Source organism: Cololabis saira, chromosome 12 (assembly GCF_033807715.1).
Source record: "Cololabis saira isolate AMF1-May2022 chromosome 12, fColSai1.1, whole genome shotgun sequence".
Lineage (NCBI taxonomy): Eukaryota > Metazoa > Chordata > Actinopteri > Beloniformes > Belonidae > Cololabis > Cololabis saira.
In genome coordinates, this window is record NC_084598.1 from 40,412,298 (window position 1) to 40,438,411 (window position 26,114).

At 39.9% G+C, this 26,114-nt stretch overlaps 1 protein-coding gene across 2 annotated transcripts in view; it reads right to left on the minus strand.

The window, feature by feature from the left end:
* The window catches only part of chchd6a (coiled-coil-helix-coiled-coil-helix domain containing 6a), a 158,827-nt gene that overhangs the window by 79,014 nt on the left and 53,699 nt on the right, over positions 1 to 26,114 (minus strand). Inside the window, exons 5-6 of one of the 2 annotated variants that reach the window (XM_061736807.1) lie at positions 6,576 to 6,599; positions 4,157 to 4,240 (exon numbers count right to left, since the gene is read on the minus strand). In XM_061736807.1, the coding sequence (XP_061592791.1) occupies positions 4,157 to 4,240; positions 6,576 to 6,599 (108 nt within the window). The remainder of the gene's footprint in view (positions 1 to 4,156; positions 4,241 to 6,575; positions 6,600 to 26,114) is intronic. The other variant, XM_061736808.1, reaches the window with a different exon arrangement.

A 26,114-nucleotide genomic window follows, 5' to 3' on the forward strand; every position in this document is an offset into this window, starting at 1 on the left:
CCTTGAATCAACACAAGATGAGATAAATGTTGCCTAAAGTAGTGTTGTTGTTGTCAGCCTGTTTCTATCTTAGTTTTGGTCTAGTCTTTGGGTCCAGCATTCATTTTAGTTTTTATTAGTTTTAGTCACATTCATTCTCCTTTTAGTCGTGTCAAGTTTCAGTCGACTAAAAGTCTGAGCATTTTAGTCTCATTTTAGTCAGAATTGTCCAGGACCATTTTAGTCAAAGATTGTATTTACCCAAACCCATTTTACAATTCAAATCTTATTATTGTATTATTGTTACCTTATCAAGAATACATTCATTCCAGATACAGAAGACTCTAATTGGAGTTTACAACATATTTATTTTTCCGCATTTCTTCCCATCTTTTTCTTTATCGACAACACATTCCTTTTTCTTTTCCACGTCTATGTAGGAAAGTGTATCCAAAGATTCTTCTTCTTCTCCAGCCCCAGAGCAGATCCCTGCGTTTCTCTATGTAACTTTGTTTTTAATTGACGTTAACTAGAGCTCTGCGTTAACGGCATCAGCCTCTAACTCTGCAGCTGCATCTTCTGGATCTGATTCCCCGCTGCAGCGACTGGGAGTACGATATTGCATTATATATTTAACTATCGTTATCGTCACATGACCAGCATTTTCGTTGCGTGTCGTTTTTCCTCAGGTGATAAAGGTTCGTTGACGACGATATTTAGTCATAATATTTGTTGACGAAAGCAACTTTAACCTAAAGGCAGAGGGAAGGCTTGAAAAGCTGCCTGGGTGATTGAGTATGAAGCGTAGCTTTCAGCCCACGGACCGGACCTCTGTTTAGTTTAGTTTATTTAGCACATACAATAAAAAATAACATCACACAAATAAGTGCAGTTAAAAGAAAGTGTGCAGGGAGGAGCGAGCAAGCCAATAGGCTTCTGAGGAGCCCCCACCTAATAACATTTAACAATAAAGTTATGATGATACAAAATCATAAAATAAAAATAAATACATCATAAAAATTGAATGCAGAACATGAATGAAAGTAATTACTGTAGACCTATGATCACATGATCATGAAAATATGAATATCATGCTGAACAACAGTGGGAAAAGCAAGAGCTTTCTTGGCTACAGTGTTGAATTAAATGTTCTCTTGAGCGACTTTTGAAAATGGATAGGGACCTACAATTGTTTGCAATCTGGTACCAAATATTCCAGACTTTGACACCTCTAAACCTAAACAAAAATTGGCTTCTAGATTCCAGACATTTCGGTGGATGTAGGGCGAGGGCCTGCCGTGTTGAGTAAGAATGAAATTGAGAGTTTGTAGCAAAGTATGACCTAAAGTGTTCAGGAACATTTCCTTCTGAGGAAAATATCTTGTACAGAAAAATGCATATTTGGTAACTGTTGATGTCATAAATAGTAAGGATCTGTAGATTTTTAAATAAGGGAGCAGCAGTAGCATCCAAGACAGATTGAGATGCTGTGGCGATTACGCTCCCGTCTGACAGTCTCTCACCCCAGCGAGTGCAGGACAAGCCAGAATTAGCCGCGGTAAACAATAACACAATGCCGAGATCATGCACGTGACGTCCGGTAAAGGTCTTCTCCCTCTGAGAAACGGGAGGCGGGGGTTTCCCCCGGAGAGAGTCTGTGTAAAAGGTCCTCTGTTGTGGCGGCTGGTGACTTAACTTAAAGCTACACCTTCTCTACCTGGCAAATGTCAAGCAGAAGATGAAAGGAAACGGAAGGGCTTACGAGGGCTCTCTGGGGACGCTCAGACCGGCTTAAGTCTTTGCTGCTTGTTGAATCCCGCCGGATCAACCCGGTGGGGAGCTTTCTTACTCCTGGAACCACATTCTTCTCAAGAGAACTGTTGTGAAACGTCTACATTTTACTTATTTGCACCAGGTATCCCTCATCATTAAGCGGCGCCCATTTTACGGCTGTCAGCACGGTAAAAAGACCTTGAATGTGATCAAAATGATCAAAGCTGAAGATCATGTTTCTCCAGTCCATTTAACACATTGGGTCTACGTTCCCGTGTAAGAAACTCCAGAAGAGTCGGGTGGACGCCTCCACAATCACCTGAAATACTCGGATGACTGCAGTTGTGGGTGCGGAGGATCGGTGGACCGCTCTGTGCGAGCAATCGCAAGACAAAGACGATGGCGAAGGATTCTAGAGGAACCAGGATTAAGTCAAACACCATTTCCGTCATGAGGGAAACGGAGATGGTGGAGGAGTTTAAACATCTCTGTGTTTCACACAGTGGACGAGAGTCAACATTTGTGCCGTTTATAAGAAGGGACAGAGCAGATTTGGGGGACAGATAATCGCAGTAGCTTAGTTTTAATTCAGTTTTAGAGACCTGGACTGGTTGTTGTTTGTGTCTCTGTCTGTTCCCGTTTCTGTTTGTTTTCTCTCTTGCAGATTCCAAAGGCTTGTGTGCCTGTTGTGTTTTCCTGTGTTTTTCTCAGTTTTGCTTCACAGTTGAGTTTCCTCACACGCGGCGGATGCTATAGCAAAAGCTTTAGCAAACCTTAATAATTCATAATTAATTTTTTTATTTAAAGATTTATTCCTTTTTCCTCAGGAAAACGAAGGTTTATAGTTTACAACTTGTATCAACTCTAACGAGTGACATGTCTACTGTTGTCTGTGTTGGTGCACATGTTGTGTTGTGACACATTTATTACCACAGGAAAGCTTAAGCTAATAAGCTACATGAGTCTAAATCATCTCTAAGAGTCTCTAGTCCAGGGGTCGGCAATCCAAAATGATGAAAGAGCCATATTGGACCAAAAACACAAAAAAAACAAATATGTCTGGAGCCGTCTTGTATCAGCCTTAGAATGAAGGCAACACATGCATTATCTAGTGTATTATCTATATTAGTTATAACTGGGGGAAGATTTTTTTTTTCATTATGCATTTCGAGAAAAAAGTCGAAATTTTGAGAAAAAAGTAAAAATGTCGAGAAAAAAGTCAAATGTTGAGAAAAAAGTCGAAATGTTGAGAAAAAGTCGAAATGTCGAGAAAAAAGTCGAAATGTTGAGATTAAAAAGGAAAAAGAAAAAAAAGGAAAAAAGAAGAAAAAAAAAGAAAAAAGAAAAAAATTAGAAAAAAGTGAAAAAAAAGAAAGAAAAAAAAAAGGAAAAAAAAGTCAAACATTTTTGAAAAAGTTCCAGGAGCCACTAGTCAAAATGTTGAGAAAAAGTCGAAATGTCGAGAAAAAAGTCGAAATGTCGAGAAAAAAGTCGAAATGATGAGAAAAAAGTCGAAATGTCGAGAAAGAAGTCGAAATGTCGAAAAAGTCGAAATGTTGAGATTAAAAAGGAAAAAGAAAAAAAAAAGGAAAAAAAAAGTCAAACATTTTTGAAAAAGTTCCAGGAGCCACTAGGGCGGCGCTAGAGAGCCGCACGCGGCTCTAGAGCCGCAGGTTGCCGACCCCTGATCTAGATTGCACATTGCCTCAGCCTGCAAAAACAGTGGTCAATCCATGATACTTTCTCAATCTCCTAATTTTGATACCTAATAATACAATGTCAGTGTTGTACATGAGACAACACTATTGAATTTATGGATTTCAGGCTGTGATCGGTGATCGGCAATATCGGGATCGGCAGGTAGTTATTTTGGTGATCGGCCCTCAAAATCCTGATCGGTGCATCTCTAGCAGCGGATTCCACCCCTCAACACCCCCACCCCCACATCCTCCTCCTCAAAACAAGAAGGGACAGAGCAGTCTACTTCCTGAGCAAGCTTCGATCCTTCATTGTATGCAGCGCGATGTTGCATATCTTCTTAATCTGTTCTGAAGAGTTCAATTTCACCCGCAGTGATCCGCTGGGGGAGCAGCGTCAGAGCCAGAGACTTAGGAAAAAGAAAGTTGTTCTGGGGACCTGCACCGCACTGCAGAGGAAATATGCACCAATCCTTTAGATTCATCGTTCACATGGTGGATGGTTCACCTGGGAAAATAAAAGTACCCGAGCTTGCATTCATGTGGTTACACTTGTGTAGACGTTTGTGCGATAGTTCAGCCGATCCCAGCAAACATCCATGGTCCGGTCAGCCCTGCAGCTCTGGGATTATCCCGAAGCCTCGGAGGAAGTGTGCTCTGGTCTCTGTGTGCATGTGTCAATGTGTGGGCATGTGTAAATATAGTACCTTCTTCTCCAGCTGTGCCAGCTGCTCCTTGTAGAAGGCATCCAGCGCTTTCAGCTGCAGGTCTTTCTTCTGCAGGTGCTGAGCCTGCAAACAGACACGCACACACACACACTGTTCAGTCAAAGTGCTCCTGTGGAAGTCACGTCGGAGTTTTTACATTTCCCATTTCCAATTTCTTAAGGGATGTATCCAGCGTTCCATGACACAAAAAAATTCAATATTTTACATTTTCATTCAGCAAGAACAAGGATATGTCAACATGTGCAAGAGTTAGCACTCTCTCTCTCTTAATCCTACGCTGTTGTTGTTTGTGTGTGTGTGCGAGCGTAACCTTACAGTTGCATTTGCATGATGTTTTCCACCCGGCGATTGTTTATTTAAAAAAAAAAAATCAATAGAATAATCAAGACAAAATGAGGAATAAAAAAAAAGAAGAAGATGAATGTGGGGAATTCTAAGTACCCTTTAATGCCTTCGAGGATCTAAGAAGGTAAGTTGCCCCAGGGAGATTCCAATAATCAGCCCTTGATGAAAACTGATCATCATCAACAACAGGTGTCCGGAAGTCATTTTTGGCCGTCTGCTGGTCCGGAGCACTCAGGTCCATCATCCATCATTTATTCAGAGCTGCTGACACTTATCCCAGCTGACTTTGGTTGAGAGGCAGGAGTAAGTCCTGGACAGGTCGCCGGCCCATCGAAGAACAACCCAACCACCTCATTTATATGAGCAATTTCCAGTCACCAATTAACCTGACAGAATAATAATGATGATAATTAGTGTTGTCCCAATCACGGCATTTTCAAAACATCGGTATCGGCCAAAAAAGTATCGGGACATACCTAGTTATTAATGTTTTTAATATATATGAAATCGTTTTATATATCGTTGCATTTAACGTCACTTCCGGTCGGCGGGATTTTAAATGTATTTATTTTTGTTATTGCACTATTCTGCACTTGGCACCAGTGCTGATAAGCTTTGTTGAAATATATGTCCATGTTGTTCTCCAATGGACAATAAAAGAAACTTGGGATAATTTAGTTTTAGTCCTCCTTTTTTTTTTTAATTCATTGCCAAAATGTATCTGATCGGGAAAAAGTATCGGAAATATATCGGGAGCCAAAAAAAGTGATCTGATCGGGAAAAATCAGGATTGGCAGAAACTCAAACTCAAGTGATCGGGATCGGATCGGGAGCTAAAAAAATCCTGATCGGGACAACCCTAGTTAACATTGCAATATATCACAATATCGTATCGTGACTTAAGTATCGTGATGTGTATCGTATCACAAGGTCCTTGGCAATACCCACCCCTACATACGTCACTCTAAAATTCAACACATGCACACGTGAAACCGGCTGAAATCCTGGTGATAAACATGCAAACATATTCCACAGAAGCTGGATAAGACATGCCGGAACGGGGAGAGATGGGAGGATGAGTACGGTCGGCAGCAAAGACGGAGCTAAGAGAAATGTAAGCTTTTAGTTATTCATGTGCTTTGGGGGTGTGATGAAGTGGATCAGCCTGCCCCCATTTTTTCCTTTTTTTGTTGATTGGTAAAAACCTGAGGCATATATATATATATATATATGCATTTTTAATATAATATATATCATATATATATGTTTTATTTATATATATATATATATATATATATATATATATATGTTTTATTTATATATATATATATTTTATTTTTTTTTTGTATTTTTTTACATTGTTTTATTTATTTTTTTATTTTATTTTTTATAAATGTGAAGTGGAGGGGAGGAGGGTAACATTTTTGCCAACTCTTACTGAAAAAAAAATCCTTTGTATTTTTAACCCTTTAAAAGAAAATGAAAGAAGAGAAAACTAAATAAGAAACTAAGGACAAACAAAATGATGTAGAGCATGTAAAAACATGAAAGGATTGAAAAATGAGTAAGAAATGTATATGTAATGGATGAAAACAAAAACAGGATGAAGGTACGGAGAATACATGGTACTAGCGGACCGCAGAATGAAATGAATGGAGAACAATAAAGAAGAGAAAAAATGGATTGGAGAATTAATAAAAATGAAGCAAACAAAGAAAAAATAAGGAGGGAGGGCGTTAATTTACTTCCAATGCAATCTATTTAATCACTAAGTGGATTTTTGACCCCTAGACCTTGCAATTACCAGTTGCAAAAAAACAGGAACTGCGATAGACATTAAAAATATTTTTCCTTCCCAACTGTCAAGATTTTTAATTTAACAGAAATTATTAACAATGACTAATCAGCACATGAATGGATGATTCAATTTTTGCGAGCAGCCCTCAGCCTGCGCTGAGACTCGTGGGAGACCTGAGAGGATTAGAGAGTCGCAGAAATGGATGGAGGAGCAGAAGTGCAGGACTTGTGGAAATGCCATAACGAACCATCTTACCATCTCTTCCATCTCATCTGCGGACTACAAAAGGTTAGACAACAAAATGAAAGAGTAGAAAAGCAGAGCAGGACAAGAAAAGAGAGATGGAAGGTGGAGACAGAGAGCGGAGGAAAACCATTAAGATACAGCTCGACATCATCAGTGATCTGGTCATGCAAGTGAAACGTTTCTGAGTTGCGTCTAAAGTCTGATAGACGCTTCTCCGTCAAATCACCACCTTCCGTCTACTAAGGAACATTTGCAATAAAAGCCGTTGCTGTTGGAACCACGTTGGCTAACAACTTTCATGTCTTTTGGGCTTGATCGAAAATCCAGTTATTTTGGAGGGAGGTGTCAAATAATAATAGGTGTGGATTTGTTTTTTTCTTTTGTTATTCTACATCTCGGTAAGATTCCAGAAACAATCCGACATAAGGACAGTTACTTGCTAGACTCTTTTGGCAGGTGGCAGGAAAGCCTCAACTAGAAGGTTGTTGCAACTAGACCCTCCAACATCGGTCCAGTGGAGTGGGATCATTCAAGAAAGTTACTGTTTGGAGAAACTTACTTTTGTTTTAAGACTTAAGTTGGAAAAATGAGTGGGATGCTGGGAAAAACGGATGGTGTGTGCACCTTGAATACTGTGACATTAGGCTAGAATGCATGTGTAAAAATGTTATTTTGATTTTAAAAAATGATGACCCCATGTTCTTTGCATATGTAAATAAAAAGTTTAGTTGCCTGTTCCCATGTCTGTTGGTTTTTTCTCTTGCAGATTTCCAGCGCTCGTTGTGCGCTTCCATGTGTTTTTTCAGGTCTTGGACTAGCAGCGGATGTCGCATTTCCTTCACACTTTTACCCAGAACAAAACTGAAATGCTAAATCTGGGATAAAGGTGGGTCGGTGTTGCTATTGAATGGTGAAAAAAAAACGAGAGAAAAAAAAAAAAAAAAAAAAGAAAATCTTCAAGAATATGGACAAAAACGTATTTTTAGTCTTTGATAAATTATTACGTCAGATGAAGGCAGCGGATGATCGTTCAAATGATTAGTCACAGGCAAAGTCTTTATGTAATAAAGGTAATGTATAATGGTTAAGTAGTGTTATAGCACAACTACTCCATATCAATGGGGCCAAAAACTGTGACTTTAGATTGTGGAAATGTGCAAAAACCGTTTCTATTGCACTTTTACAATAAACTATATAATTGTATATCCTAAAAGAAAAAAAAAACACCTTGTGAAAGCATAAAACCGTTTTCACGATATTTGGGAATATTTACCATTACATGTTTTTCCTTTCTCGATATTTGTGGGTGATCAAAACGAGACTAGAAAAATGAGACCTGAAAGTAAACACTCTACCAGTTTTATGTGAGTTCATGAAAGATCCCTCCGAAACTTGATGCCCCCAAGCGTTTTGGCTCCAAATTTCTTTTCAGTATTTCCACGTCAACGCAGAACTTCGGAAAGTAAACAACGGCCTTGAACAGACGGCGTTTCCTTTCTGTCTAGCTGACAGAAACGCTAGCAGCAGGTTTTACCTGCAGTGAAAGCTCTTTAAATTTGAAGAATCAGGGAAGAAGCATGTGCCAAAAACCACGTCTGCTCAACCTGCTTTTACTGTAAATGTACGAGTTTTGACTCATTTTAGGTGGCGGAAATAAACATTTAGCACGCCATCAGAACAGCTCCCTGATTATCCAAACTTTACTTTGAAACGGTTCTTTTATCAAACTACTGAAAAGAAAAAAAGCATTTTCAAAAGAATGCCTTTAAGGTACAGTAGATCTAATCACAACTACAACTGTACCAGACAATTTGGATTTTTAGAGAGAATAAACTGAGATTTCTACTTATGACAGTAAATACTTGGCAATATATCTTGAAGGACTTATTTCCATTTCTATGTAATGGTGCAAGCGCAGTTGCGAGTTTATTTAAATTCCAACAAGGGGCCTTTCTCTAAAAACAGATAATTAATGTTTTGTATAAAATAGATTCAACATATTTCCACAGAAAAGCGCAATGACCTTGTTAAAGAAAGATAAAAAGTCTCAATAATGAATTCCCTTACCCATTTAGAAATTCTGAATTTATGGATTTAAAAGAGAAAAACTTTTATTTCTAAAGTTTAATTGGAATTAAACATTACACCAGCTACTTCCCTAAAAAGGTCAGTATTACATGGAAATGTCAGGTTCTTACAAGAAACAAATTCAAAAATACTTTGGAGTGTTTTGGGGACAGAGAAACAAACGAGTGTCCAAGAATGCACTTAGAATGGTGAAGTTACAATAATTGGATGGATGTTTGTGTGAACATCGTCATTTTGTGAATTTAGTAATGAAAAACCAAAGATCTGAAGACCCATGAGCACTACAATGTTTTTGTTTGCTCTAAGACAGCATTGGATTTATTCCAATGAACATGTACTACATTAGGCATTTCAACTGAGCTATATTTATCCATTAACACCATAGCCTGCACTGCAATTGGCCGTTAAATAAACCCTGCCCCCAATTACGCATTAAGGCCCTGTCCCAATACTATCACTAGTTTTCATCACTACCCCTAAATTTTGTGCGTTCCCGTGAGGGTAGTGGTGTCCCAATTCCTCTTTTCACCTAGGGGTAGTGAAGAAAACTAGTGTAGTGGTTATGAATCTGTCCCTACGGAGCGAGGGATTTCCGATGCTCACTAGTTGATCTAGGGACAGAAAAATTTCCCAGAATGCTTTTCGTCGTCATTTGCGGACTGAATAAAAAAAAAAAACATGGCGGACATTTCTTATTTTTTAGTGAATAAAATCAATATTTTGAGTTAGTTTCTGCATAAAAAGGCATTTTGATTACATTTCTAGCGAGAAATATATATTTTACTTTCATAATATTCACTCACTGAATGTACATAATCACTTGTCTGCCCGTTGTTGCAACCTCACCAGAATAAAGGCTGATTTATGGTTCCGCGTTACACCAACACAGAGCCTACGGCGTAGGTTACGCGGCGACGTGCACCGTACGCCGTAGGCTCTGCGTCGATTTAACGCGGAACCATAAATCAGCTCCGGAGCCCGCAGGCAGGGATCCCGAAATTTTCAGAGCAAATTTCTTAACAGGCGTAGCTACAACTGTTAGATTTAATCTATTAAACCAACATTTATCTTCTTAAATGATTTATTTCAGCCAGCGGTAATTCTCCACAGAGCTGCAGGTTTCTCCCCGGGATGACGGCGCAGGTTGACCCGGCGATCACGTCTGTACTCCGGCTGCTGCTGCCACTGCTGCTGCTGCTGCTGCTCGGAGCCCCGGTCTCATCATCGCCGAAAACATCACTTCAAATTTCTTAACAGGCGTTATTTGGATAAACTGAGCCCAGGTTGGGGATCTTAATCTTACTTTTACGCCTGAAAAAATATTAAAACTTAATAAAGTGGCATATTAACAGCGCTACAGCTGAAATTAAAACAGCTTTTGGCTCTCAGCTTCCTGATTTTAGGGGTGGTGCTGAAAGTAGGAGTAGTGGGAGTATTGGGACAGACCTGGGAAGATTTCAAGTGCCCTAAAATCTGTCCCTTCTTTTTCAGGGGTAGTGATAGAAAGTAGGGCTAGTGAAAGGAAGTAGGGGGAGTATTGGGATTGGGCCTAAAACTGTCTGGATCTACAGGTTTTACATGATTAAGTATGTAAGAATTCTCTCTCACCCCTGTACAGTTGTCATGGATGTGAAATAGCTATAAAGAAATACAATTTGTATATTTTTTTTGTATCAAATACATGTATTTTTTGCTCTTTGCTTCTTGCTCTACTCCAATCGAGGAGCTGCAGGGCAGGAATATTCTCCTGGAGGAGGAATTGCTTTGGTGCAGGGTTGTGTTAGTAATTGCAAAATAAATACAAATATTTACAATGGAAATGAGACCAGTTGGTTATAAATGAGCTGATACTAAACTAACTAGGCAAGCTTCAGTACACTTCCCAACAACAGTGAAGCACATTTCCTGTTGTTGATAAAGCTTACGTGAAACCAGATGGGCATATTTGTCAAGACTGAAAAACACAATATGCAGAAAAAGATAATAAGTTCACAGTATCCATGGGAATGACAGGCTGTCACTATTTGAAGTACCCTAATGTACTCGGTGTTGCACAGCTGGTACTCCGAGCAAATTAATGCCAATCAATATTTATAAAGCTCTCGTGTCGGAGGTCTGACAGAAAGCACAGTGGCTCTGAAAAGCATCAGCGATGCTAAGTAACCGAGGTGAAGAGTGTCTACACGCACTTATGCACACACAGACTGAGGGAGGAAGATTCATCATAATTATCAGGGCTGCTGAACACCAAATCAAATCAGAGGCAATCATCTGTGTTTCATAAACAGACCCTAACTGAGGAGGAACCAACGCTGGAGGGGGGGGGGGGGGGTTCCAACATGAAAGATGCTTTCACGCTTTGGTGAAAAGAGGCAGCTGGCAGAAGTTAATGCAAAAGAAAGGAGAGGCTTTAAAATGATTGCATGTTAATATTTTAAGTCGGACAGGTATCGGCTTGGTGGGGATTGAGCAGCAAAAAAAAAAGTCCATCTTTGCTTCCCATTTGTGTCTCTCTGCGTTAGTCCAGTTTTAATTTGCAGCGGCAGAAGAGGGTGCGAGTGAACGGGACGACTCTCGTGGTGTCGCTTCGGGGACCTGCGAGTCTACAGTAGATAACAGCCAGCCAGGCGTGACTTCACACAGAACACGTCGCACCGCGTCAGGTAGAGCTCAGGCTCACACACACTTGTGTTTCCATCTCTGCTGGGATTCCTGACATCGTCTACCGACCACCATCTTTCACCACGTCTGAACCACAGGTCCTTTGTCTTGATTGTTTTATGATCGTCGCTGCTGTTACATTATCTTCTCCATCTCACCTGCGTACGTCTTTGGCACAGGTGCCAAATAAGAATGGTCGTGCACGATAAAAACACCTGCAAAATAAGGTTGGAATAGATCGGAGGTGTTTTTACTGCATATGAAATAGGGATGCCCCGATACCATTTTTTTCACACCGAGTACGAGTATTTTGATTTGTGTACTTGCCGATACAGAGTACCGATACAATACTTCTACCACAAAAATAACTAGGCTAAAAATGCAATGAAAAATGCAATGAAATGGAAGACAGGTCTTATTTGCAACAGATAAATTCAATAAAAATAAATAAAACGAGTAGAATAACTATTTTAAAACAAAAAATAATCTTTCTGTGTAAATAAAAAGTCTCCACACTGGCACTGTCTTCATATTTAAGAAAATACCAAACATATAACATATCAATGAAATATCATATCGCGGCTCGAGTGCGTCAAGAAGACAGAGAAATCCTTCGTCTTCTCCAGCTGACAGTGGCTGCTCATCCAGCGCTAGATAACGGGTTACAGCGTCCGTTATTTTAACGGCCCATGGGTCGTCTCGTCATTGTCTGTTGCTTTTGCAGAACCTGAGCTAATGTTGGCTGTTGTGGTCTTGCAGTAGCTTTAGCAAACTCTGTATACTCAGCGTTATGATGCGACTTGAGATGTTTTATCAAGTTGCTGGTATTAAATGACGTATTCTCCTTTCCTCATCATGACACCTTACAAAGTTTGAACTTGCTTTCGTGTCCGTTCGCATCTGTTCTCGTGCACCACCAACTGCAACGTCGCTCGCGTAGTACGCAAGGAGAGCGCGTCGTACCGGCGGTGACTGATAGGGGGCAGTAAAGCAGAGCAACAGTTGGAAAAGTGATTAAATATTTAGTAGTAGCAGTAGCAGATTATAACAACGAACAAGTTAACATAACACCATTGGATGAAAAGGAGATTATAAAATTGCTTAGGTTGTAATCTCGGCAAAGGAAACGGCGCCAGCAACATCGGAGATGGAATGTTAGTGTTGAATCAGCTGGTATCTGACCGGGACCAGCGGCACTCGCGGGCAGAGCCAGAACTGCAGGTCGCAAACTTTCTTCTCATCACCACGCTGACTTCAGTAAGAAAATATTTCATTTTGAGTTTGAAAAATTAAAAGTATAGAATACAGAAGGATAATATAAAAGTGAAAATGTTACAATTCTGTTGAATGTTAAAACTTTACTAAAAATGTGGGAAGTTCATGAAATAAGATTTTTCTTTATTCCATTTAAAAGGTTTAAAAGGCTTAAAATGTGGGAAATTCATGAAATTAGATGTGTTATGATATCTTTTGGTTTTTGTATAGAAATTAAATTAATTTTGATCATAATGAAATATGGTTTAGGGATAGGATTTAATACGTTTTTACTTCTTCCTACTCCTTTTCCAGCATGTTAATTATGGTGGATGCATGTTTTTATTTATATTTTTGTTTTGTTTTCTTATTTACATTTATTGATTACCGATTATTATTGTTTTGTTTTGTATTAACTACTGTTTCATGTTCGAAATAAAAATTTCAATTCAATTCAACCTATTGTGATGAGGTGACCAACCAACCTAAAGAAAAATTAAAGTTTGAGTTGGAAATTGGAATTGAGTTGTCCTTGTGTCCTTTGGAGGGAAAAAGAGGTGGACTTGACAACTGTTTTATAATTATTTATAAATCTAAAGACATATGTCACAATTGATAAAATGAAAACATCAGCCTTTGTTCGCTGATGATTTCCAAACGTTTGAGCAGAAGACACATTTGGCTTCATTTAGTAGCAACAAAAGTAGCGGCGATGAAAGCTGCATTCATCTCTGCGCCGCGCAGCAGAGGCTCAATGCGACTGTAAATGTTTAAGAAAAGAAGGAAATCCATTAGGACGTCTTTGTCCTTCCGCTGTAGCACAGTGACAGCGATAGTTGTGCTCAACTTAAGACAAATGTTGCACGTTGTCACGACACAAAGAAACACCAGGCTCAGCCGCAAATTCTGTCATAACTCTCCATTACTTTCTCTTAATCTAAAGTCTTAAATAAGTGACAGAGTTGTGCATTTATTCATTTGAAATGCCTGGTTGTTTTTTTTTCCCCCCTCACTCCATTATGGTATCAGAATCATAATCAGTTTATTTTTCTAAAAGCCAACAACAAAAGAAAACCAATCTGCCGAGATATTTAGACGTTTCACAAAGCCATGTATTTTATTTCCTCAATTAAAAACCAAGTTTCAATAAAAAGCTGGGCTTCTTATATTGAAATTCACTTTTACTTGAACCATCTCATGAAATAAACATGCCACTTTTAACTTTTTGTCTCACTGGACTCGGATAAAGTAAAAGTGACATTATTGTGCCTTTGTGTCCGTCCATGCTGCTGTTGCACTTAGTGGAAAGTCACATCTTTCACAATAAAAGCCCTGCTCAGGACAGGGAGGGTTGCATGGAATTCAATTACAAAAGGATGTTAATACAGAGCAGTAAATAATAGCTTAATGTCTTGTATTCAAGCCCATAATTACACTGTGTACAAAGAACATGCCCCGTAATGCTAATGTCAGGATTTACTTCTCACTCTGGACGGATAAAATGTTCACTTGGAGAGCTGAGAGAAGCAGATTTAACATGTTTTCTCATCCGTTTCATTGAATATGCACATGGAATTATCCCAGAAGAACGACAGCCGTAATACAAGGAGAAGCGATTTAGGAGGTCGGCGTACATGGTGAGCAGGACCGGGCAATTAATGGAAATTAAATTTTGATTTCAATTATGGCTTCAGCAATGAAAAAAAAATAAAAAAATATTGTGAATGAGAGAAAAAATTATAATTTTGCCACATATTCTGTCTTGATTTGGAAATGACTTGCACTCCTGCATCTCCAGCGGTCTAAACCCACTCACCCTAACAAATGAAGGTCTGAGGTTTGACGGCATTTGAAGAAGAAAAAGAAGAAATCAGCGACTGGGCTTCAAACAGGCAAAAGCAGTCGTATTATCTGGATACAGTTTTAATTTGACGAATTCGATGAGGATTAAACACAAATCAAGTGCTTGGTTTGTTGCAAGGCGGCGTCTGCAGCATTTGGTTTAACCATGTGACTTCTAACGAAGTGTGACCTAAGACCAACTAATGAAGAAGAACAAAACACACAGTCCCTAGTCTTGCCCTGCAAAGATGCATCACGTACTTGTGCAGCATGAAACGCACCTTTCATGAGGAAAGTACTAATATAAGTACTAATATAAGTTCATCATCCGGAAGCGCGACCAAGTGTACACCCCGCCCAACAAAACTAACGTAAATGTGTGACAATGGTTGAGTTTCAGTTACCATAACTTTAAATGGACGTGGTGTGTGTGTGTGTGTGTGTGTGTGTGTGTGTGTGTGTGTGTGTGTGTGTGTGTGTGTGTGTGTGTGTGTGTGTTGCTCGCCACGTCTCACCTGCAGCAAAGTGCATGTGTGTGTTAGTGACGGTCCCACTCCGTCACAGTGCAGTTAAAGGTTGTGATGATGACATGACTTGAAACATGAGAAATACTCCAGTATCGGGGGGTTAATGTCCTGCTTTGCAGCTCAAACTGTCCTCAGACACAAAACGAGATCACGAAGGCACTGAAATGAAGTTTTTATGTTCCATTTCTGTTCCAGCAGGGATTTATTCTTAATAATAAATAAATGAAATGATAACTTTACCCTGCAACAAACACCATTTACTTAAATAAGTATCTTCACTGGTATTACACATTTAGATTGTGACCGTCCTTGGAAATCAACACTAGCATTTAGTTTTTGGTAGATATTGAAAGCGTCATGCCCGCTCCTCCCAATTCTGATCACCGGTCCTGAAACTACAACTCCCAGCATTCCACAGTTCCCCACATCATGGCGTGCCCTCATGACCTTCCTCCGTTTCACCTGCTCATATCTATTTATACCCGGACATTCCCTAGCCCGTTGTGTAGCGTTGTTTGGTTCTTAATATAATCAGTGTACACCGACTTACTCGTGTCTCGGCGCTCTGTGATTTGGGATTAAATCCTACTTTAGTTACTCTGCGCTTGTGTCCGCCTGCTATTTAAAGATCCTGGCACATAGTACAACGTGTCTGAGTGGACTCTCAATAGTACGCCATCTGTAAATCCACAACCAGCCAGGTTAAAAAAAGCACAATGAATGAATAAATATGAACCTTTTCACACTTTTAAGCCAAAGATTTGTGCCCAGTTAGCCCAGCTGAGAAGGAGGCTGGAAGATAATATTGTGAACAGGTGAAAATAGTCAACGCTGAAGGCGAAAGGCCAAAAGACTCTAAACCAGGGGTTGGCAACCCGCGGTTCTAGAGCCGCATGCAGCTCTTAACCCCGCCCTAGTGGCTCCTGGAGCTTTTTCAAAAATGTTTGACCTTTTTTTTCCTCTTTTTTTTCCTTTTTTTTTCCTTCCTTTTTCCTTTCCTTTTTAATCTCGACATTTCAACTTTTTTCTCGACATTTTGACTTTTTTCCTCAAGATTGTACTTAAACATTAATCTCGACATTTCAACTTTTTTCTCGAAATTTTGACTTTTTCTCAACATTTCAACTTTTTTCACAACATTTTGACAATTTCCTCGACATTTAGACTTTTTTCTCGACATTTATTTTTTTCTCGAAATTTCGACTTTTTTCTCAAGATTGTACTTAAACATTAATCTCGACAATTTGACTTTTTTCTTGAAATTTTTACTTTTTCTCCACATATCGACTTTTTTCCTCAACATTTCAACTTTTTTCACAACATTTTGACAATTTCCTCGACGTTTTGACTTTTTGACCTTTTTCTCGACATTTCGACTTTTCTCTCGACATTTCAAATTTTTTCTCGACATTTCAAGTTTTTTCTCGAAATTTTGACTTTTTTTCTCGACATTTTGACTTTAATCTTGACATTTCGACTTTTTTCTCAACATTTCGACTTTTTTCTCGAAGTGCATAATGAAAAAAAAAAAGCAGTTATAACTAATATAGATATATGCAGCATGTGCTGCCTTCATTCTAAGGCTTATACAAGACTTTTCATTTTTTGCGGCTCCAGACATATTAGTTTTTTGTGTTTTTGGTCCAATATGGCTCTTTCAACATTGCTCTAGAGGCTGCTGTTTCCGGCTGAAAACGAGATCTTTCCAGCAGCCTCGCCAGCTTTTTCCATGACGTCTGAATCATCTTTACGAATTCTGACGTTTATTTTCACTTTTGTTGGTTTAGCCATTAATACTCCTAGACAAAACTATTGAAGAACTAAAATGTCAAATCAAATCAAATCAAATCAAACTTTATTTATATAGCACTTTTTCTACAAATAATGAAACACAAAGTGCTTAACAGGAAAAAAAAAAAAAAAACAAGAAAAAACAAATAAACATAAAACGTATTAATGCCCCCCCCCTCCCCCTCCCCGCAGACAAGCACACTACAATTCACCTAAATTCCTAAATTACACACACAGACACGCACGCAGACACATGGTGTAGACATGGCTAGGCACAGAGGATCCAGGTGACGAAACGGTAACAGGGAGCTGTCCACGCCAGGAGGTCTCATAGCCCGCAGCTACAAGGGGGGGAGGCCACAGAGACCATCCCGGCCCGGACAGATAGAGGAGTCCACACCACAGCGGTGAAGCCGTGGTGCAGAGCTCCACAACCATCCAGGCCAGAACGACCCCCAGGACGACCCCCTGCAGGCCAGAGTCCCTCCCAGCATGGAGGCTCCCTATGAGGAAACACTGGAGATAAACGCTACAAGAAAACAGGATAAAATACACTAAAGGAGTTTATAAAAAACATAAAACATACAAACATAAAATCCTAAAAGTATGTCTAGAAAGTAAGACATTAAAAACTAAAATAATAAAACAGTAAAATGTATAAAATAGACCATAAATAACAACTAAAATATTTAGATAAAACATTGAGATTAAACAAAAATAAAATACGATAAGAAAGGATAAACTAAATATAAAACAGAGCAGTAAGATTCAATAAAAATAAGGGTGAGCATAAGAAATGTAGAAGAGTTAAATGAGTCAGTTAAAAGCCTGATTAAAGAGATGGGTCTTGAGCCTCTTTTTAAAAACATCAACAGTCTCTGCGGCCCTGAGGTTCTCCGGGAGGCTGTTCCACAATCGGGGACCATAAAAACTGAATGCCGCCTCCCCGTGTGTCCTGGTTCTAACTTTTGGTATGGTTAAAAGGCCGGCACCGGAGGACCTCAGGGTCCGTGAGGGTTGATAGGGTAAAAGTAGTGCAGACAAATAAGAAGGCCCAAGACCATTAAGACACTTAAAAACTAGTAAAAGAACCTTAAAATCGATCCTGAAGCGCACGGGGAGCCAATGCAGCGATTTTAAAACAGGTGTAATGTGCTCCCGCCCTCTGGTCCTCGTCAGCACGCGTGCGGCTGAATTCTGTAATAATTGTAGATTGTACATGTTCTTTTTGGGAAGACCAGAGAGCAGGGCGTTACAATAATCTAAACGACATGAGATAAAAGCATGCATTAGCACCTCCGTACTGGCCTGAGAGAGAAACGGGCGGACTCTGGCTATGTTCTTAAGATGGTAAAAACCGATCTTTGTTATGTTTTTAATATGTGGAATAAAAGTGAGCTCAGAGTCAAAAATCACGCCCAGATTTTTAACTGATTTTGAGGGTTTAAAATCCTGTAACTTTGGTAAAAGTTTCTCTCTCTGGCCTTCGGGACCGATGAGTAAAATCTCTGTTTTGCCCTGGTTGAGCTGTAGGAAGTTTGCTGCCATCCATGACTTGATGTCTAAAATACAGTTAAAAAGGGCATCAATTGGCCCAGTGTCATCAGGAGACACGGCGATGTACAGTTGCGTATCGTCAGCGTAACTATGGAAGCTGATGCCGTGTCTCCTGATGACGTCCCCAAGGGGCAGCATGTACAGATTAAAAAGAGTTGGACCTAAAATTGACCCTTGGGGAACCCCACACTTTATCTTATAGGTTCCTGAGGAACATGTATCCATACTTACGAAGAAACTTCGATCAGTGAGGTAGGACGTGAACCATTTAAGAACAGTACCAGAGAGGCCGACCAGGTGCTTCAGTCTGTTTAATAAAATGTGATGGTCTACTGTATCGAAGGCGGCGGTTAGATCCAGCAGAACCAAGACTGTGAGTTTTTGGTTATCTAAATTGCACCTGATGTCATTTAAAATTTTTAAAAGTGCTGTCTCTGTACTGTGGTTCATCCTAAAACCGGACTGATGAGCCTCTAAAATGTGTGTTGAGTTTAAAAATTCATTCACTTGATTAAAAACAAGTTTTTCTAAAATTTTACTTAAAAACGGTAAGTTGGATACAGGCCGGTAGTTATTTAAAACATTGGGGTCCAACCCACTCTTCTTCAGAAGGGGCTTCACCACCGCCGTTTTAAAGGCGGCGGGGAAGGCACCCGTCTGAAGAGAACAGTTGACCAAATACAAAAGCTGTTCCTCAAAGAACCCATAGAGTGTTTTAAAAAACGGTGTGGGAATGGGATCTAAAAGGCAGGTTGTGGGCTTTACCTTGGAGAAAACTCTACAAAGTGTCCCCGCATCAACCAAGGCAAAACTCTCCAGTGTTTCCTCAGGTAAAAGCATTGATCCAGGTGTGTTAAGAGTTAAAATCTGTTGAGATAAAAGACTGGATCTAATGTCGTCAATTTTACCCCTGAAGTGGTCTGCAAAATCCTCGCAGAGGGCATCTGTTGCTGTCTTATGGGATCTGTTCAGGTTTCCATTTGTTAGAAGATCTATTGTGGAGAAAAGGAATTTGGAATTGTTTTTGTTATTTAGAATTAGGTTTTTGAAATGGGCGGTTCTTGCTTTTTTAATACTGTTATTGTAGTACTTAAGGTGTTGGCAAAAAATGTCATAATTAACTGTTAATTTTGATTTCCTCCATCTTCTTTCGGCACTCCTGCAGTTTCTTTTTAGTTTCTTTATTTCCTCAGTTCTCCATGGGGGTGTAGGTTTTATGCTAATTCTTTTAGTTAAAATCGGAGCCACTGAGTCCAGCGTTGTTTTGAGTATTTTGTTAAAATTGTCAACGATAAAATCACAGGGAGCTGGTAAAATTTCTGCAGGAGTGTTCTGTAAAATCTGGATAAAATTTGCAGCCACTTCAGGAGTTAGGTTACGTTTCCTCACCGTTCTCACCGGGGCCTCCCGCTGGTTAAAACTGGTGATATTAAAAAACACGCAAAAATGGTCAGACACAGCCAGGTCCACAACAGAGCACGCACCCAGGGACAGGCCGTAGGTTATGACCAGGTCCAGGGTGCGCCCTCTGCTGTGGGTCGGCTGTGTGACATGTTGCTTAAAATCTAGACAGTTTAAAAGGTTTAAAAATTCTCTAGATACTGGGTCTGAGATGTTGTCTAAGTGCAGATTAAAATCACCAGTTATTAAGATCCTGTTGTAAGAGGTGTGAATAATTGATAAAAGTTCAGAGAATTGGCTGATAAAACAGGTGGAATACTGTGGGGGTCTGTAGACCGTTATGCAGAGAATTGGGGGGTTGCTAAAAACAAAAGCATGATATTCAAATGATGTGTAGCTGTTAAAAGGAACTGCATTGGATGACATAGTTGTTTTTGTTATTGATGCAGTTCCGCCCCCTCTCTTGCCCCCCCTGGTAGAAAATAGAAAGTTAAAATCTGGCGGGGAGGCCTCAGTGAGAACAACAGGTGCATCTGTGCCAAGCCATGTCTCTGTAAGGAGAATACAGTCCAGTTTCCTGTCTAAAATCAGGTCATTTATAATAAAGGATTTGTTTAAAAGAGAGCGCACGTTCAGCACAGCCATCTTGATGTCTGTGCCGAACGCGCGCTCATCATGACGTTTTAATGGAACATTAAAAACATAGCTCGATCTAAAAACATTCCTGTGCTTTGTTTTTCTGCTTGAGATGAGTGTTTTGATAATGTAGGTGTCCAGAGATTCTGGTGACAGGGGTGGTGGTGGTGCTGTACAGGTGTGTGTGGTGTTGGTGTATGTGGTGGGTGGGGGTGAGTGAGATGTGCTCCTATGTGTCTGTGTGTTAACAGTGAGTCATGAGGTGTTCAAAACACCTTACTGACGAGTCCTAAACATGTTCTCACCACTTTGGCAGTATTGTAGAATTAAACTTATGTAAGCAAATTAATTTAAGTCAAACTTACTTATTTTCATTAATTATTTTCCTCAAGAGCTCGTCAAACAGCATATATATCTATATTTATTATCTTGGGTTATTTACTGAGCTGAAGATATTTCTGAGAAGAAATCAGAAAGTGAATTGAGAAAAGTGTTGAGGAAAATGTCAACGTTTTTTAAGTCATTGGGGGATTATAAAAAAAAAATACCCCAACAGTATTGACGGAGGAAACTGGGTCAGAGAGGGAGGATGGACAGGAGAGGGTCAAAGGTCAGACTGAAGGCACGGTAGGCTCCACATGAGTGGAACCTGCTCAGCCGGGTCAGATACGGACTGGAAGCAGCGACGGGGAAACTGAAGCGAGCAGCGCTCAGGTGTCCCACGGGAACAAAGAGGTAGAAACATCTTTTTAATCAGTGCCGATTAAAAAAAAGCAGCCAGGGAGCAGCGACATCAGAGACTTACTGACTGACGATGTACACAGTTCATGTGCCTACTTATTACGTCGAAGCATAAAAATCAAGCTTTAATGTGAACGTGCATCAGTCCAGGTTCTGTTTTTGAAGAATTGTTGAAAAATATGACAAAGTTCGACTAATGACAGCGAGCATTAGAAGTCAAGGCGTGCTACTCCAAGTGGGAATAAAATAGAGTCCTCACCTTTTGTTTGAGAAAAATATTGCAACCATTTTGCTTGTAGATAAGGCTTGTGCGGACAGAAGCCATTACCACCACCGACGGAGCCATTATCACCACCAAACTTATCAGAATATTGACTTCATCTGTGCTTTGCACGACTAATCAGGCTTGCAGTGCAGTCATGCTTGCTAAAAGATTAATTTTCCTGCTGGAAACCACTCCAAATGAATGAATAATAAAAAAATGACATGCTTGAAAGGAAAAAAAAAAGAGAGAGATGGGGAAAGGAAATAATTTTGTTAAGACAAAATATATTAGAAATTAAAACAAGTGCAAAAAGTAACTTGAGTTATTAAGAAGGTGTATAATTGAATGTGGCAGGTGGTAGCCATGAGCTAAACAGAAGCTTACAAACTTATTATCGTATAGTCTTCTCTTTCCAGGTGCATTCTGCATACGAATCAAGCCAGGACACAACTGGAAACCGAACACGTCAATGTAGAAGCGACAGAGGGGGAAAAAAAGTGTGAGACGCAACAGTTAAGAGTAAGTGAGGAAAAGTTAAGCTGAAGGTGATGAAAGGAAATTTAAGACGACAGGTCTAGCCAGCAACGAATTTAACAAAGTGACAAAAGGAGGACGAAACAAAAGCCACTGCGAGAGTACGAGCATGTGGACTAAAGAGACGTGGAAACACCTGGCAGCCCAGATAAAACCTCCTGCTGGTTCCTGAGGTAACAACAGGACTGAGATGTGTTTGTGGATCCACCGTGTAGCAGATCCTGCACACAACATGAACACAAACAGGTGTCATCCACACAACTGCCAACCGTCCTCATTAGAGGAGTTCATGTTCAAATATTATATAAAATTAAAGCTGCAAGCAGCGATGAACGGGCCCTCGCACCCTTGTGCACGTTCAGGCGGCAGTGGAAGCTTGTATGACTTGTAGATTCTTCAGGACTGGACATTTAGCGGATGACAACAGCCACGACTCTCTATATCAAACCATTCAAAAGTTATAGCAGAACGTAGGAACTATCAGATATCGACCAATCAGATGAAGGGGCGGGGCTAATTTGCGCCAATTAAGGGGAAGGAGTCAAAACCGAGTCCGATGACACCACCCAGTAGTCTTTATGTCCAACCATTCAAAAGTTATGGCAGAAAGTAGGAACTATCAAATATGGACCAATCAGATGAAGGGAGGGCGCTTTTTGGCGTCTATCGTCGCCATGGTAGCGCTTTTGACTGAGAAAAGTAATGCGCGTCGTCGCAAGATCGAGACGCACATTTTGATGTATAACACACCTGGGTGCACGTTACGGTTCGGGCCGTATTAATGGCATAAATTGCGTCAAAATTACACAAATTACACATTCAAAATGGCCGACTTCCTGTTTCCGGTTTCGGCCATGGCACCAAGAGACTTTTCTTTAAGTTGCGCCATGATACAGGTGCGTACCGATTTTCGTGCATGTACGTCAAACCGTATTGTGGGGCTTGAGGCACAAAGTATTCCGGGGGGCGCTGTTGAGCCATTTTGCCACAGCCATTAATGCAAACCATTAAATATAAATTTTTTCGCCAGGCCTGGCTTGCGTGCAAAATTTGGTGACTTTTTGGGAACATTTAGGGGGAAAAAAAGGCCCTCCTTTCGTCAGAAGAAAGACAAAAAAAATCCTACAGATACAATAGGGCTTTCGCACTGTAAGTGCTCGGGCCCTAAAAAGACTATATGAAATCTTTGAGAGACCAGACTGCTCAGATTGAGACATTTTGCAAATGTCACATTTGAAACCACCTCCGTTTGGGCTCTCAATCTGCAAATTTGGCAAACAAAAACAAAACACTGATCTTGTCGCAGTGCAAATGTGGCCCAATAAGCACAAAACCCAAAAGTATGTAGGATGATAAAGCAAAAAACTTGTTCACCTTTAAATATATGTAAGTTGTTGTTTTTTTTTCTTTTTGGGGGGGATTTACATTTTTATATGCAAGGCAGGTAAAAATGATTGTAATTAAGGTCTAAACTCAGAACAAAAACATCACTCAGAAAATAACTCTTACAGTTCAGATTCAGGTGAAGAAAAATCTGTTTTGTTTTGGAGTTTGTTTTTTTTAGACTCAGTCTTTGACATCAGCTCTTCAACATTCAGATCAGGTTTGAAAGTGGGAAATGGGCCGGCGGCTGGTTGAGTCGTTGGTTTGCGTCTCTGCCGCGTCGGCTGTGGAGGGTTCAATTCCCCGGCGCCCAGAGTTGGGTAGTAACGAGTTACATTTACTCCGTTACATTTACTATACTTTTTACTTTTACTTGAGTAGATTTGTGAAGAAGAAACTGTTCCTCTTACTCCGCTACATTAGGCTACGTTGAGCTGTTACTTTTCTTTTATCCCTTTTATCCACGTACGCGTCAATCTCATGACATCACTGGGTGATTCTTTGGGAAAAATGTTTGTTTTTGCATGTTTTGTCACATTTACACAGACTCAAACACACACAGAGTTTCTATGAGTTCATGGGCTTGTTCTAGTGCTGCCTGGTTAAAAAAGAAAAGTACAAAGGCTTGAAATTTTGTGCTTAATTTATTTTTTTATTCTGTTATTATTTTATTTATTTTATTATTTATTAAAAGTACTCGAATTTACTTTATTATTTTAATTTAAGCTATTTTTTATTAATTTAAATCAATTTTATTGATTTAATTTGCCGGAAGATGATTATTTTGTACTTTTGTCTGTTTGAATGGTTGTGTTAAAAAAATAAATCAGACGTTACTCAACAGTTACTCAGTACTTGAGTAGTTTTTTCACCAAGTACTTTTTTACTTTTACTCAAGTAATTATTTGGATGACTACTTTTTACTTCTACTTGAGTCATATTATTCTGAAGTAACAGTACTTTTACTTGAGTACAATTTTTGGCTACTCTACCCACCTCTGCCGGTGCCACACGGGGAACACGCGAAGGGAAGGAAGCCTCGGTGCATCCGTGTTAACAGGCCAGCGGATCATCAGCGCGCCACATGGCCGTGGGACGCTAATGTTTTGACTTGAAATCGTGTCTGGGGCCGAGACGTATTAATATACACTCATGAATTCCCCTCTTTCCCCGTGGGCAGTTAAGTGCCATGTTGCCATCTGATAGCAGCAGCAGTCTGTTCACCCATCCCATCCTCTCCTCTCTCTATTTACTCCGCTGCGTTTATTTAACACATAGCTCCCGGCGAGGCAGTAAATTAGCACTCAATAATAATCCGACTGATAATTACAGCCAGGCAGCTACACAGGAGAAGGATGGGGACAGAACTGGCCCGCTGGCCCTTCTCCTTCCCCCCCGTCATGCCAGCATCTTTAGGGTCACTGCGTTTACTCTTGCTGCTCCCTCTTCAGATTTAGGGGTTTAGAGATGGAGGGTCTGCATTGACGTCACCTCCCTACCGGACTGGCCCCCTTACTAACACTGAGTGGCAAAAATGTCTGCAACTAGTGGAGAAGACGTGATAACAGACAATTATGGGCTTAAATTAAAGTCAGTTGGACTTGACAGTGACCCGTACAGTTACCCCAAGAACCAGTGGTCCATGGACATTAATATTTGGTACAGTTACCCCAAGAACCAGTGATCCATGGACATTAATATTTGGCCACAAATCCAGTTTCCTGATATTTATATGTACTTAATTTCTACACCGGGGAAATACACGAAGCAAAGCTTGAAGGCTTACAAAAGTCTTGACGCTTGGTCCGACTTCAAGGCAGGATTTGTTGGTGAAATTAAAGTGACGAGGACACCGAACTTTATGATTTGACCGTTTAACGTTAGCTACCCAAAAATCCAACATTACCTGATACAAAATGAGAACCGCAAATCCACGTTTCGGTGCCTGGAATCCAGTTGTTTCTGCCAATTGCAGCGATACATTTGTCACTCTTAATCTTATTTTTCTGCAGGTCTGTAAAATAATAACTCCGATTTCTTGCTGAATCTACGAGTAAAGTCGATCGTACAACCGCTCTTTCCCATTTTAGATGTTTTTGATTGCTCAAACGGAAAGTTTACACTGCAAAAACTAAAAATCTTAACAAGAATATTTTTGTCTTATTTCTAGTTAAAATGTCTAATTTTTAGTCAAAAAATCTCATTACACTTAAAACAAGAGTCATTACCAGAAAAATAACTTATTTGACAATTTTCACCTGTTTCAAATAAATTTTCACTTAAAATAAGTAGAAAAAAAACGATTTTTTTGCTTGTAATGAGAAGATAAATCTTGTTCCATTGGCAGATTCTTTCTACTTATTTCAAGTGAAAATTTACTTGAAACAGATGAAAATTGTTATTTTTCTTGTTTTAAGTGTAATGAGATGTTTTGACTAAAAATGAGACATTTTAACTGGAAATAAGACAAATATTCTTGTTAAGATTTTGAGTTTTTGCAGTGTACACTGCCACTCGGTCTTTCTGCCACTCAGTGGGCGAAACCCACCGTGAAGTCGCATCTGTGACATCATGCGCATTCCCTCTATTCTGAGTGAAACAGTGATACAAAACATCCAGGTCTCAAGTCGGGGTCGAGCCATCCCCCGTTAAATCCTGCTCAGCAAACAAGTCCAGTTTCACATTTTTGGACAGGATAGAAGGATGCTACAGTATGTGTTGCAAACAGAACTTGCAGTAACTGTCCTCAGTGATGCTCCGGCTGCCGTCCTCTTTAGCCCGCCCTAACCTCACTATCTGACGCCGCGGTTGTGGAAAACAAGCTTTTGTGCACGCAGTCAACCTAATGGCTTTACATGCAGAACCATG